Here is a 14,557-nt window from a genome sequence, read left to right on the forward strand (position 1 = left end):
GCAACTTAATTTAAATTGGCTTTTGCTGTAACTACTTAATCATGTTCACTACAGAAAAGTAAGTTAATAATTCTGAGAGTTGTCTTGATTCCATCACAAATATACATATTTATGGAAGCAGATGTCATGTTGCGTTTTCTTGAGCTGTATTGTTCAGTTTAAATATACCTAAGAAAAACTGGCAACTTTGGCATTACAGCAAAGGGAATGTAGAATAGTAATTGTCACTTAGTATATTCCAAGTTCATTTAAAAGATTTTTTTAAAATTATTTCTAGAAAATAATAAGCTGTTATTACCATGTTTTCATTTAAGTCTTTTAAATAAAGCATGTGTGTAGTAGAACATCAAAATTTGCATTAATGATTGGGACACTTGATGTCAATTACTGACCTTTGCAAATCAGTAAGTGAATAAATGCAGCTGAAATAAAGAGGGCTAATGTATCACAAAATTTGTATTACTCATAGATGAGCGGCGTTTAACCTTAATTATTTATGCTAATACATCATAATGTTCTCGTAAATGCACTGCGAGATGCATTTAGAAAGTAATGATGTCCATGTAGCATGAGAGCTTTCTGCACCAGTCTGTCAGAGATCACGATTTTGTCCGAGTTCAAGTTATAAATGATCCAGATTATTAACATTTTCAGGTATGAGGTTGTCTTATAGAAAACTCAACTATGCACCTGTTCAGCATTTAAATAAATAGAGAGGTTTGCAATGATGGAACAGTCTTGTGTTGTAATTCAGTTTGGATGCATTATGGTCGCAGTTTGCTTGGTAAGGTAGATCCGTATGGCTTGGAGTGATTTTAATAGCAATTGCATCACTTTAAGCACATTTTATGAGCCCTGTTCTAGTTCATTATAAAACCAATTTATTACTCTCAGTGATATTAGTAATCCTAATAGAATTAAAACTGTAAAACATGATTAAAAGCAATCCTTCAGACAAGAAGTCTGATCAAGGAAACTTTCAGGTTTAAAGCATAAATTCCAAAATAAACCACTTTTCAAGAACATTAGAAATTTTTGAACAAGATATAAGATCAAACCTATTTTTATTCTTGCAAGGATAAATGCCATTAGACATGATTGTTACATGCTTAGTGATTCATGGGCCTGGTTACATACATGCTTTGCGATACATGAATTATTTAGTAGGAAAAATCACAATAATTTTGTTGTTACTCAAGAATTTATAGGTTGACAGAAAAACAATTACACAGCTCCTGAAGCTGGTCTGAGGGGGTACAGTTACCACATTAATGATAACAGCCATTTTTGCTCAACCCAACCGCTACAGTTTACACTGTGTATCATACCTAGCCTTTAAAATAGACATAAAACATGCCTGTAATCTGCTGTATTTCAAAGTATGTTCATAATTTAAAGAAAGAACTGAACAGTTAATAATTCAGTTTAATGTTGTGTTCGGTTTGGCTAGTGTGTTGTTGGTTGGTAGTTTTTTTTCCAAGTTTACTATGAGAAAGTTTTAAAAGATCTATTTGGGGCCAGATTCTGCTCCCACTGAACTGAAATTAAGAGAAATTTATTACCTGATACTTGGTTCACAAACATTCCTTTGCCTCTTACTCCAGAGAGCCTGTGCAAAGTGTTTCATGGGAGGCACACAGCTGGTTTTCTGCAAGTTTTAATGCTGGTTTTAAGTGATCTTAATCTATACATGCATTGATCAAGCTGGTACACTTGGGTGACTCTTTCCTAGGATGTGCATTTAGAGAGGAATATGGTTAGAAAGTCTGGACACTGTTGACCTACTTTTTCATAAGCCTCAGGGAATTCAGTTTGCTGCGCTCACTGGCAACCTGAAGATGTGGGAAGGGAAAAAAAAAGCTGAATTTCATCATTATATTTTATCAACAGAGAAAGTTATGTATTAATCTCCTTAAATATATATATATATGTAAATATATGCTACTAAAGCAATGATAAGTGCCATTTTCTCTAGAAAATGAAGACCTTATCCTTTGTTATGTATAATACCTGTCTAGAAGGGAGGAGGCAGAGATGATAAATTGAATTTAGTGAACCAAAGACTGGCATTTAGATTCTGCTTCCTCCGAGTCTGTTTTACATACTGTATATGAATTACATGCAATATGGCACAGTAATGGTAATACAGTAAAATGCTGAATAACGTTTAGGACACGTAGTTAACAAATGTTAACTGTTTAGTCTGGTAAATGTGTGTTATTCCTGTGTCATAGCTGGGGAAATTCTCATAGTAGTGAGGTTTAAATTTCCCAGAGATGCCCAGTGTGAGCTGTGATGAAAATGGACTTTCTGGCTCTCTCCTCAGCTTCCTTCCCAGCCTCATTTCCTTCTATCCGATAGTCTGAGCACAGGACTAGAGCAAAGTCGTTTTGGGTCCTAATACTGGTTTTAGTGCACTTCAACTTCTAATACAGCCCAGTGCAATTGGCATAATTCACCTGCTTTTGTTTCCACTGAATATTTACAATGAGCATATTGTCAGGGTCATTATAAAAATAGCGTTTATGTCAAATGCTGGGTGAAGGGGACTGTGTAAGTTCTAAGCGTTGCACTTTTCACCTGCATTGGCCTGATCCACTCCTCAACTTAAGCTCACAAGTCCCTGCAGCAATGGCAGGAAAACTTCCCGGATACAGGTCCTGGAACAGAAATGGGCAAGCATAGGGCCAGGGGAGTCAGCACGTTCTGTCCTCGTCCTTATTTTTATGGAATTTTAGTAGAGAGACTCAAAATTTCATGATATGATGTCTGTGGTAGTGAAAAGATAGGAAATTACTTGCGGTAGATAACTTCCTTTGCAGTGGGACTTAGAGAGGGAAAGAAGTAATAATGTATTTCCTTATTTTTTGAGGGCCTTGCAAATTCTCACGGTACCTGTGTTCCAGGCAATCAGTGGGGCACAGCATTTTTTCCCTACCACTCACCGATAACTCCTGTGAGATTCCACAGCATGACCAATCTCATAATTTTAGTATTCTTCTGTGTCAGCATTGTGCTTTTTCTTGAAAAACAAACATTTATTTATTTTTTTTCCCTGTGGCTATCTCCAGCTCTCTGTCCTCTCAAAGCGCAGTGGAAAGCAGCAGAGAGCAGCAGCAGACTGCAGTGAGCATCAAACCAGCCTGAAAGTCTGCGAGGATATTTCCTCCCTTCAGAAATAAAAATAGAATTTATAGAAGCCACGGGCTTCATGATTCTGGTGTAATTAAAGAACTGATATATTGTTCCTTTGCAGGTTTTGAATGTTATTTCATTGTGGATAGACAATAACTTTGGCTACGTAATTATAAATAGGAAATACATGCGTATTTCTTGCTGACAGCCTGTCATCTGGATTTAGTGGAGAAAATCAGACTGCTTAATTATTTTTATCTGTGGCTTTCTGGAATTCTTGAACTTCCTGTGTGGGAAACTTTTAAAGAGGAGATTCTTGGGACAGTCAAATACTGAACCTTAAGAACATTTTATAATACAAATTTAAAACTACCTGTGGTCTTGCTACACAAATTCTTCCCTCAACATTGAGGAAAAATACATAAATAGATTTTGGTGAAGTTCTGTTCTCATAGTAGCAACTCTGCAGGATGATGAAACTTAACTGTTTGTTTCAAATGTTGGTGTAATTAGAAGGAAAATTTCTTAGGAAAGATGGATTTTAAAGAAAAATGTGGCAAAACCAAACCTGTATCAAGAAACAGATGTTTGATGTGTTTTCCTTCCTGAGATTTAAAAAACCTTGAACTTTGATTACAGCTGCATCAACACAAATCAGAATGGGGGATACAGGTTATCATTAGCTCCAGAAAAGCTGCATAATATTTATGCAAATTGAGTTGGTTTTCCCCATAGTCTTATAAATGAAAAAGACATTTTAGAAAAATTGCAGTTCTATAGAAATACTATGATTTTTGTATCCTATTCTTAAAACTGTAATAGAAAATGAATCTGATTGAAATGAACCTGACTGAAGGTACATGGGGACTGCGAGTAAAAGGTTCATTTGAGCAGAAAGGCGTCTGTGTGGACAGCACCAATCCCTTAGATACTTAGGAGTTGGAGCTCTATTAATTTCTAGTGTAGGAACTAAATTATAAAGTTATTGAACAGAGAGAGAATTTATCTCTGCTAATGACCATTCAAAGAGCCTTTTTTATTTTTTTCCTGGAGCACAAAGTAGAATTTTAATATAAGGAAGCTTGAAGATGTTTCAGGAATTAAATATACCTTCAATTTTTTTCTCTCTCTAAATTGAGAATATAACTCAAATAGTTCAGTTTGTCATAGATGATAATGTGATTGTGATAAAATACACAGATCAATAGCCGACAATTGAGATTAATGCTTTTCTTCCACTAAAAGAACTGGAAAGTTTAGTGCTGCAGAATGGGGAACCTTCCTCTGACTTCTGTCAGGCAAAAAAGCTGGTTTTTAAAAAAGCTGCACACAGCATAAGATGGCATGTGATTGTGGTGGGAAGATTACATCTCTGTCATGCCCCAACACGTAACCGTTCTTTTCTGCTGCTTAAGAAGCCGGACATAACTTCTAACGGGGATTTTCTTTTGTTAGAGCGATGCTTTAAGACGGGCTTTTTGAAATATGGGCTGTTTTCAGCTGCACCACTGAACTGATGGGGAAAGACTTTGATGGAAGAATTTAACCTTGACATCAGCACTGGAGATATTTAGGGGAGTGTTCTGTGATTTAGAGACAGATAAAAGCTATTGGCTATTGACAAAACTGCTTAAAGCACATTAATACCGATGTTTGGATATTCCAGTAACGAGCAGAACACAGAGCAGCCCTGCCACGGTACCCAAGGGACTGGTTTGCGTTGTGTCCTACTGGGAGGGCCTGGGCAGGGGTGTATGGACTGTGGCACGGGTTTCTTAGCGTATATGTTTTTCTGTGTTAGATTGGATAACCTGAGGAGAAACACTCCATGAGTCCTTAAGGAGAAGCTGTTACTGGACAACTCAATACTCTGCATTTTGAAGATGGGCAGCACTGAGGACTTTGCACGCTCTTTAGTTAACGCAGGAATCCAGGCCTGACTCTGCTGTCTCAACAGTGAGTTTCCTGTTACAAGTAGAAGGCATAATAAGTGCGGGGGGGGGGGGGGGGGGGATAATAAAATCGGTCCTTCTCAGCTCCTCAGGCGGTTCCCGCTCCCCGGGCTGTCACAGCGCTGAGGGCGCCTCCTCCCCCAACATGGCGCCGCCTCCGATCCCTCCTCCCCTTCCTTCTTCTCCTCCTCCATGTCTCCCTCCTCCCGGCCCCTCCGTTTTGGTTCCGGAGCAGCGAGTCCTTCCTGTGGGCGAGGCGGGGCGGCACATCCCGGGCCCAGCCGAGGAGCCCCGGGCCCCACCGAGCAGCCCCAGGCCCCGCCGCAGCATGTGAGCCCGGCGGGGCGGGGATGCTCTGGCTGCTCTGCGGCCCCTCCCGCGCCATGGAGAGCCAGGCGCTGGTCATCCGCATCAAGATCCCCGACGGCGGGGCTGTCGACTGGACCGTTCACTCGGCTCCTCAGCTGCTCTTCAGGGACGTGCTGGTGGGTCCCGGTGCCCAGAGAGGGGACGGGGACGCTGCGCGGGGTCTGCGGCTCCGTGAGCACCGAGCGGTCACCCGGGTCGGGTGGGGACAGTGCTAACAAAAAACCGCCCTGGAAGGCGAAAGGTGGTGTTGTTGGTTTTAGTGGTTTTTTTTGTTTGTTTGTTTGATTGTTTTTTTTCAGGGATGGGCTTTATGCTAACTGAAAGTTTTAATGGGCAAGTGACTCTAGAGATGACGAAAATGAGGAGTTTGGGGCTGGGTCGGTGCCCTCGGGGTTGGGGGCTGGTACCGGTGCTGCACCACGGGCTGGTTTTGCTCTCGGTGGGTTGTCAGCAGGACTCGAGGTGCAGAGCGATGGTCCCAGACCCTCTGAGGGTCGGTTCCTCCGAGTGCGGTAACACCGAGGGCCATGGGCATCGCTTCGGGGTGATCCAAAAAGTTGTCACTTGGAAATTATCAACAGTGCCTCCCTGGTTCGGGCATGGTAACTTTGGGCTTTACACATGGGCTGTGGATGTTCTTGCTTTTGATGATCTCGTGCGTTGCTGTGCTATGGGTTTGCTGCATTTTCCTTGCCCTGAGCTGCCCTCAGCCCCTGCTTGAGTTATTTTATCCCCATCTGCACATCAAGTATATGAGGATCCTCTGTTTACTCAGAAATGGCAGTGGATATTTATCCCACTCACTGTTGCTTCTTAATTGCAGCCTTAGCGTAAAGAAAAATCTAATCGTGGTGTGCAGGTCATACTTATTTTCTTCAGGATCCCATCATCTTTCATACGTAACACATTTCAGCTAGAGACTCTGTGTGCCCCTATTTCTCAAAAGAAAAATCTTCCTATGCCACAGATCATGTGTGTATTTAAATTTTTCTGTTAATATTGGAGAGAGATTCTCCTGATCTCTTTCAATGTGGTGCATTTTACTGAGAAGATATGAGGATTAAGGGATTGATTTGCTGGAAAATGTTCAATGTTGGGCCTATAGAAGACTTCAGAGGTAATTGGAGCGGATGGCAGGTGTTCCAGATTTCATTCTTCCTAATGTTTAGCATTATCCAAGACTTTCTGTAGATGGAGGAGAAGGAGCAGAACTTTTGGCAGATGGAGGAGCGGTTTTCCCTTGGAGATGGCTGTGAGTTTCCAGTGGTCACACAGCCAGCTGGGGACAACCTGCTCAATCCTAAAGACAAGTGACACAAATCTGAGCCAGATTTACTCCACATTCTGCTTCACGTTTTCCTCTTTTTCCAGAATAAAGTGAGATAATTGCTGATGTGTGGATTATCCTTTGGTGTTTTAGAATTATTGAAAAATTAAGTTTGGTTGTATTAATTAAAAGTAAATAGAGAAATGTTGTCAGGTTGAGGTCATGGCTTTGCAAAACCATTCTGTTTTTTGGTTTTCATCCTTGTTTCTTCAGAATCAAAGCAGCCTGGGCCTTAAACTCCACCTGTGTAGACTCATTAACAAGTGGGTTGAAGAAAAGAGCTGCTTAAGCTTAAACTGCATGTGGCGTTTACTTTGAGGCTGTGGCCCTACAAGGTGCTGGCCCTTCAGGTGCTCCAGGAGTCCTTGTTTGGGGTGGCAGGGGGGGTGTGGGGACCTGTGTGTAAAGCTGTAGTAAGGGCTTCAGGCAGCACAGCTGCAACTCGGTGGTCAGACCGTATCTTGCTCTGCACCTGCAGCTTTTCTTGTAGTTCCTGTGGCTGCTCCGTCAGGTTGCAGCTGGGGCCAGCATGTGGCTTTTTGACCTGAAGTTAAAATGAACCTGTGTGTTCAGCTCGGATACAATGCTAAGAGACAGCGTGCCTTTTGGAGCCACATCTCGAATAAGCAGAGGTACAATAGTACAGACGTTGAAGTAGTTCTGACATAATGCTTGTCTTGTTCTCCATCACGATCGAAGTAATTGAGGAAAGAGGTTTCTGATTTTTTTCCCCCTCTGCACACAATTTTGATGCTCAATTTAGTTATTTGTTTGCAGCCATCTAACAGATCTACGGGACTTTTAAAAATGTATTTCTCCAGTTATAAGCAGGTTGAGCTTCATATTTTGTGACATAGGTAGTAGTTTCTCCAGTCAGTGGAGGCTGGTGGAACATGACAGGCGTGTATGTTTCTGGTTTTCTTACAAAATCCCAGTTTCTGTCATTATCCTCACATTCAGCAGTTGTCGATGTTCTTCCCAGTCTTCTGTGATGTTTGTGTAGGACGTTGCACGCAGCCACAAAATGTTTGGTGGTGTCCCTTGCCTGTGCTGTAGGCCCTCGCGGCCCAGCCGGTGGAGCGAGGAGTGAACCCTTGCTCAGTTGTTCATTTATCAGAGCCCTATGGAGAAAAACAGCAGGTGGGTGCCCACATGTGCTGTTTACTCTTGTACATGGTGCAGGTTGAGATCACTGCGTTAATGGTGGTTTTGAGCAGATGCAGCTGCCACAGATCACCTGTGGTTCAGGTCACCCAGTTCCTCTGCAGACGTGGGTCTGACCTGGGTCATGAAATTATCTTTGAGAGGAGCAGGATTTTTTTTTTAACATGGTTTTTGTTAACTTAGCATCCCAGAGGTGTCAACAACCTTGTGAATGCAAATGAGTGTAGCCTTGCAGCATCTCAGGCTGGTGTGCAAGGTTATTTCCATCTCCCTTTTTCAGAGAAGAAGCTGTGGTGTGGAGTTGCCAAATATTCTGTCTGCAACCATAGCATAACATGTTGGAGTCAGGAGTCTGATGCTCAGTGCAATGGTTTATGCACTAAATCACAGGATCATTTTGGTTGGAAAAGACCTTTACGATCGAGTCCAACCATTCCTCCACCCCTGGCACTACCCCATGTCCCTGAGAACCTCATCTCCACGTCTGTTCAACCCCTCCGGGGATGGTGACTCCAGCACTGCCCTGGGCAGCCTGTTCCAATGCCCAACAGCCCTTTCTGGGAAAAAAATGACTCAGTTCTTAATTTTCAGCTGTTCTAATTCTGTCTCTTGAAGGGGCCTTTACAGGTATTACAGAAATCCTGATACCCACAGGTTGGTTGGTGCCAGTGCTTGGCCTTGACATTGTAGGACAATACTTAACCCATGGAAGCGGTGCTACTTCTGTGCTTTACTTTGGGCATTTTCTGGATTACCTTCTTAAACTGGGTGCTAAGAGCTGCTCTTCATAATGTCACTTTAGATATGCTCTGTGTGTATCAGCTTTGCAGACCTGCAAGTTACCAGTAAACAGATTTGTTTTAAAGACACCACTCAAGAAATTACAATGAGTTTTTTTGTTGTTTTTTTTTCATCAGGCTGTCTAGGTTCGTTTGCTGTCACCAGAGTATTTAAGCACTTGGTGTTAATTCAGGATAACTCCATGATGTCATACTGAGATAAAACAAGTTTGAACAGAAATGAGACTGAGGGCCATGATTTCAGTATTTACACTGTTGTTTAAAGTGTTGCTTTCACATTTATGCTTTCTTGCTCCAAAAAAGTGCTCCACAGCTCTTGTAGAGAGCAGATTTGGAGTTCTTGCTTCAGCTGCTGTTTCTTGATTTTTCTTTTCATTGTTAGAGGCTTTTCACTTTTGTACGTTAAAACAGAAGCTGCTGTGTCTGTGAACCCACTTGAACAGTGTCTGCAAGTCGTAGTATTTTATTGCTTATGGTCTCTGTTGTGATAGTAAAAAATTGTCACGCGTAATCTGTTGAAATTTAGAGTAATCCTTTAAGCTCGGGTCACTGAGAGGTCTGCTCAGTGTTTGAGCATAGAAGTTGTATGTAGGTGATAAAAATAATATATGGTAACAGGAGCACAATGTTGTGATTTCCCTCTCAGCTCCTGTAAGGTACGCTTTTCTCAGGTGCATCTATTAAATAGAGATTCTGAAAGCTGCAAAGTTTTTGTGACCATTGGTAGGGTTTTATTTTAAACTATTTACACCGTAACTCGTCTTAATGCTAAATATAGTTCTTAAACTCATGTACTTGGTTATCACTCATTTTAAAGAATCTCAATATACAGAAAAGGTTACTCTGAATAGGAAAAAATAAATATAAAATAATTTATCACCCACTTCTTAAATACAGTTCATGAATACCCCAAAACTGGGGTCCTTTTCTGATAACATTTTTTTAATCCATTTAGTGGAAGCATCTGTGTGCCCACATAATAAAAGTGTTTTACAGGTGGCTTAAATCTAACACCATTGAAGTGTGTTTGCTGAGGAATTTGCAATGTTTAACTAAACCGATTTAGGAATAATTAGTTAACAGCACAGTCTTCTGTTTAGGCAAAACTTTAATTTCGTGTTAGGGCCAGAGGGTCCAACTGGCCTGGCTGTTGGCAGAGGACTGACGGAGCTCTCAAACCCTGTACAAGTATCAAAACGGAAGAGTTTGTGTTAATTTGACAACATTTTTATTCCTCCGCCTTATTTTCAGCTCCACAAGCTTGCAATCTCTATTGGTAGATTCATTAGGTAACCTGTTTTGCATATCTTTTGTCTTTTTGTATACAATTAATAGTTTCAATTACTATTGATTTATTTTAGCATCTGAAATGAAAGTACCAGAAGAAAAAGTTTTAGAAGTGCTATTTGTTTCAGTTAGCTGTGTGGAAATCTTGAGGCTGCTTTTCCTGCTTTCTCATTGTATTAATTGAGTCTCTTTAACGTTGCACAGAATGTTTAATTTCCTGGGTTTAGACTAAATGAAAAAAAATAGAGAAAACAAAAGTGACAGGGCAGCGATCACTAAAGCTTTGATACAGGAGGGTGCTTAGCACCCCGAGATGCTCACAGGGTATGTACTGCCATAAATACTGGTGCTCATTAATTTCTAATCACTTTGTGACACTGTCAGTGGAGAGATTGTCTGAAAGGAGGCAGCAGGAAGAAGAAAACCCACGCTGTGCGTTTCTGCCGTGCCCTGACATGACATATTGCAGCCTCGCGAGGGCTGACAGCAGCAGATACGCTGCGAGGTCGCGATGATTTCAGTCTGAGCAGAGATTTTTCTTTCACTGAGTTTTGAGTAAATGCTTTATGTAAAGGAAAAAAAGGAAAAAATTAAAGTGTGTTTTGTAATGGGTTTGCGGATGTGCAGCTCACACCTCCCCTAAGACAGCGATCCAGCCGAGGCTGCGGTTGCCCTATAGCTTCATACTTCCACTCCTTTAGGTATTTTAACCTTATTTTTCCCAAGGCAGCCATTGTATTTGAATCCATCCACCAAGTTTTGAAGAAGTTTCAATCACAATTAAGAATGATAAAGAGTCCCGCAAACTTTCCAGCGTGGAGAGGAATGTTTTGCTCCGTGCAGCTGCTGGTCCCACCATGTCACTGACACTTCTGGGGTGGAAACAGCAAAAATGCCTTCAATCTCGCAGCTCCTGTATTTAATTGAGCCCTAAATTCGGCTATTCAGGAGCTGCAAGCGGGAATGGAGCCATGAGATGAGGTTATGTTGTGATGGGAGGGAGGACCAGGGCAGTTTTTTGGAGGTGGCAAGGAGGAGTTGGAGTGATTTAAGCAGAAGGGCTGAGGGAGAAAATGTGCTTTCTCAAGTAAAAAAACCTCTGGTTTTATGACTTGCCTCAATGAGTTAATATGCGTTTTTCTGTAACCTATGGTCAAAATCAATTCTTTAAACTGCAAGAACAGATGACACTGACTTATTTGCATTTATGATTGAGTTATTTAGAAAGAAAACAGTTTTTCCTGAAGGTAGCCTGGAGAGGAAGGAGAAGAGCACCATGATTTGTACTGATTTGTATTGTGTATTAAAGGTTTGTAATTTCGGGGTAGTGGTGAGCAACAGGACTTCAAATCTTCTGCCTGCACTGGGGACCAGTTAAGGTGATTTACTCTAAATCATCTCAGGCATTTCCCATTTGATATATAGCTCATTCTTCTTTACATTTTAGGATGTCATCGGTCAAGTTTTGCCAGATGCAACGACAACAGCATTTGAGTGTAAGTATGACTTGTATAAACTGTCTCCTTTGTCACGTTATAGAGCTGTCATTTTTTAAATAAATAATGTTTATGTTCATTATACATTACAGTTAAATATTTATGCATTAATGCAAATTTAATGATGATACTGAAGTAAGCAATATTTTATTATTTAATCACATCTTGAATGAGCATATTTCTACAATATAGCTTTAATTACCAGCATGACCTTACCGTGCTCTGGCTCCTCACTGCAATTATATTGCTCAAATTAAATGAAAAGTATAAAGTACCTGTAGGTCTAAGTTTAAAATTTTAATCCTCCACTGGAAGAAACCAAAAGAGCAGCAGCTTCTACAGAAATACGGTACAACATCCAGATTTTGTACCGAATATAGCAGCATATTAGAAATTAATGTTTCCGTTCACTGGAACAGATGTCTGGGTTTTGACTGCTGTGGGTTTAGTTTGCGTTTTTTTGCCGTTTTTTCTTCTGCTGGGCCGAAGCAGAAAAAGCCATCGGTTGTGGGTGTCCATGGTGGCACTTGCACCTCATGAAGGGGGTTGTGTTGTGTTTTTGCCGAGTTAGGGAAGCTCTCGGTGATTGTTAGTGCAGGTTTAGGCTTATATCTGCTAAGATCTATTTTTGCTCTGTTCTTTGAACCCTGTTTATTTTGAGTTTTGAGGGGATTCCTGGAGGATTGTCCTATCTGGAGAACAATAAGCTGCAAAGGCGAGTCAGACATCTGTGTCTAAGGGGATAAGATACCAAGTAGCATTCTCTCCAAGTGCAGAGGGCTCCTACTGTTCCCTTTTGATGTTTATTTATTATTTTTTTTCTATGTAACTGTTTTGCTTTGATAGAGATGAAATAGTAAGAAGGTGCTGGAGGGGACTGGGAGTGTTACACGAGTCAGGTAGCGATGCTGAAGGTGAGAGAGCAGATATGACGAGATAGGACCTCGCAATCTTATTAGCAATGCTCCATATTTTTAGAGCTTTATAGATAATTCTGCATGTAGATAATCAAATGAGATATTGCTTTATGGTCCTTAAAGTACCATTTAGTGCTTTTTATTCTTTTTCATGTTAGTGTTTTCCTAAAACACCAGCAACCTAAGAATGGAGATTATAAGTGTTATTTCTCCATAGCCTCAACGTTTCTCCCGCCCTGCTTTTTAAAACAAGACTTTCTAAAGAGACCTGAGCAAAACCAGGCTCCAGAGCATGCCATTCTTTGTTCTTTTTTTTTATGATTTGTTAATATTTTGTTTTCCATACCTCCCACATCACACATTAGCTTTGGTTGAACTTCATGCACCAGTAGCAGTCGCTGCAATCAGGGCAGTAGCCCATATTAATGGTACCATGTGTAGAACTTTTCCTGGAAATACTTATATCGTCGTGTCTTCTAACATCTGCTTCTGTGCTTTCAGCTCATGTCTCTAGTCTGCCATTTACATCTGCACAAACCCATTTCCCCTGCCATTTAACTGGCATCTAAAATATGTTATGTATATTGATGCGTGATTTTTTTCCTGGTTACTTTTTCCATATCAAGTGCCTGGATTTTAGCGATTTAAGCTTTGTTCTCACCTGCTTTGTTGCTTCTTCAGCTGTGGGTAATTGCCATCCCGCGCAGGCTGCTCCGCCGTTTGTTCAGTTATTGTTATCTACAGTGAACCAGCCATCGCGGCTCCTACCTGGGGCTGCAGTTCTCCTACTCTTGGACCTTTATGTGGATTTTACCGTCGTATTACACATCGCTACAGCTCAAATCACTCACAACATATGGCCTGTTATGATCCTTTTCTCCAAACTCTGCCATTTTCTATATTTGTGACACGCTGCAGATTTTGCGAAGATTGCTTCATAATATTTGTTCGCCATCTGCTGCACTCTGTTTGGTATCTTGCAAGGGTTTCTTCCTCCATTTTAAGTGACATTAGCAAAATCCAGCCAGTACGTAGGATTTTTTTGTTGTTGTTGTTCTACTTTTGCTTCCTTAATGTGCTGGAAAATCGTGTTCTGTGCTCTAGGCGAGCAGAGGAGCCTGGAAATCTTTCTGGGCCCGTGTGTTTGTATCTAGTTCGGGTTTGGGCTCTGCTGAAATGTCCTGGTAGGGTGGCAAGGGATCTCTGCGCAGATACGAGGGAGGTTTTCTTCTGGTTTTGCTCTTTGCAAGCATTGCCTGGCTGGTTTAGGTTTGCCTTTTTTAATGCCTTTTGGCTTTTTCCTGCCTTTTCGTCAACCTATTATTAATTTATTCTCTTCAGAAATTTTGCAATTCTGAGAACTTCAGAGTTAATTTCTTAATAATTTTAAATGAATAAGGGTTGATATTTATAAACATTTTGTAAGTGGGCTCTAAGAGTTTTCCACTTTTCCCCCACCCCCCTCTTTTGGTGCTCCCAGCTCAGTCTATTCCCTCAAGCCAAGTACATTTAATGGCTTTTATCTCCATATATTCATCTCTCTCTGTCATATGTTTCCTCTCTTCTGCATTTTACTCTGATCCCTCTTGTTGATTCGCAGCATTTGTTGCATTCACTGTTCCAACAGCTGCTGCTTCTGCCTTTCTTACCCCGTTCAGCGCTGCAATGGGGACTTGGGTTTGGGCCAGGCAGCGGTTTTACAGCTCCTCCCTCTTTCTCCCTAAAACATTTCCAGGCAAGGAAGCAATTCAGTTTCCATCCACTAATTCTTCTTAATCTTTTCATCATTCGTGACTCGCTGCAGGCTGGCAACCCCAGCAAGTAGTTGTAACAATCTGGCGGTTCACCAGTTAAATTTCCACAAGACGAGGCTCTTGTAGGATGTAACAGTTCTATCCAGTTCCTCTGTGTCCCATAGGTCTCTTCCACTACATTTTTAAAGTGTAATTCCAAGAGGTTTATGTTACCTTTTTCTCTGATTTCTCTTGTTGATTTGTTCTTTTTGCATTACTTCGCTTTTTTTTTTTTTCCTTATAGCCTAGAAATTACCTGCAAGCTTCTCAGAGGCAAAGCAATCAAACTCCTTTTCGTGGATAATTTTAATGTGTTG

The 14,557-nt window shown here is 41.1% G+C and overlaps 1 protein-coding gene across 2 annotated transcripts in view; it reads left to right on the forward strand.

Moving 5' to 3' along the window:
* Positions 1-5,437: 5,437 nt before the first annotated feature.
* MAP2K5 (mitogen-activated protein kinase kinase 5) overlaps positions 5,438-14,557 on the forward strand; it is a gene marked incomplete at its 5' end in the record, with an annotated part of 125,655 nt that continues 116,535 nt past the window's right edge. For both annotated transcript variants that reach the window (XM_080351354.1, XM_080351355.1), the window contains 2 exons: positions 5,438-5,572; positions 11,482-11,530. In XM_080351354.1, coding sequence (XP_080207480.1) covers positions 5,438-5,572; positions 11,482-11,530 — 184 coding nt within the window. The remainder of the gene's footprint in view (positions 5,573-11,481; positions 11,531-14,557) is intronic.

This window comes from Nesoenas mayeri, assembly GCF_963082525.1.
Source record: "Nesoenas mayeri genome assembly, chromosome: 11".
Lineage (NCBI taxonomy): Eukaryota > Metazoa > Chordata > Aves > Columbiformes > Columbidae > Nesoenas > Nesoenas mayeri.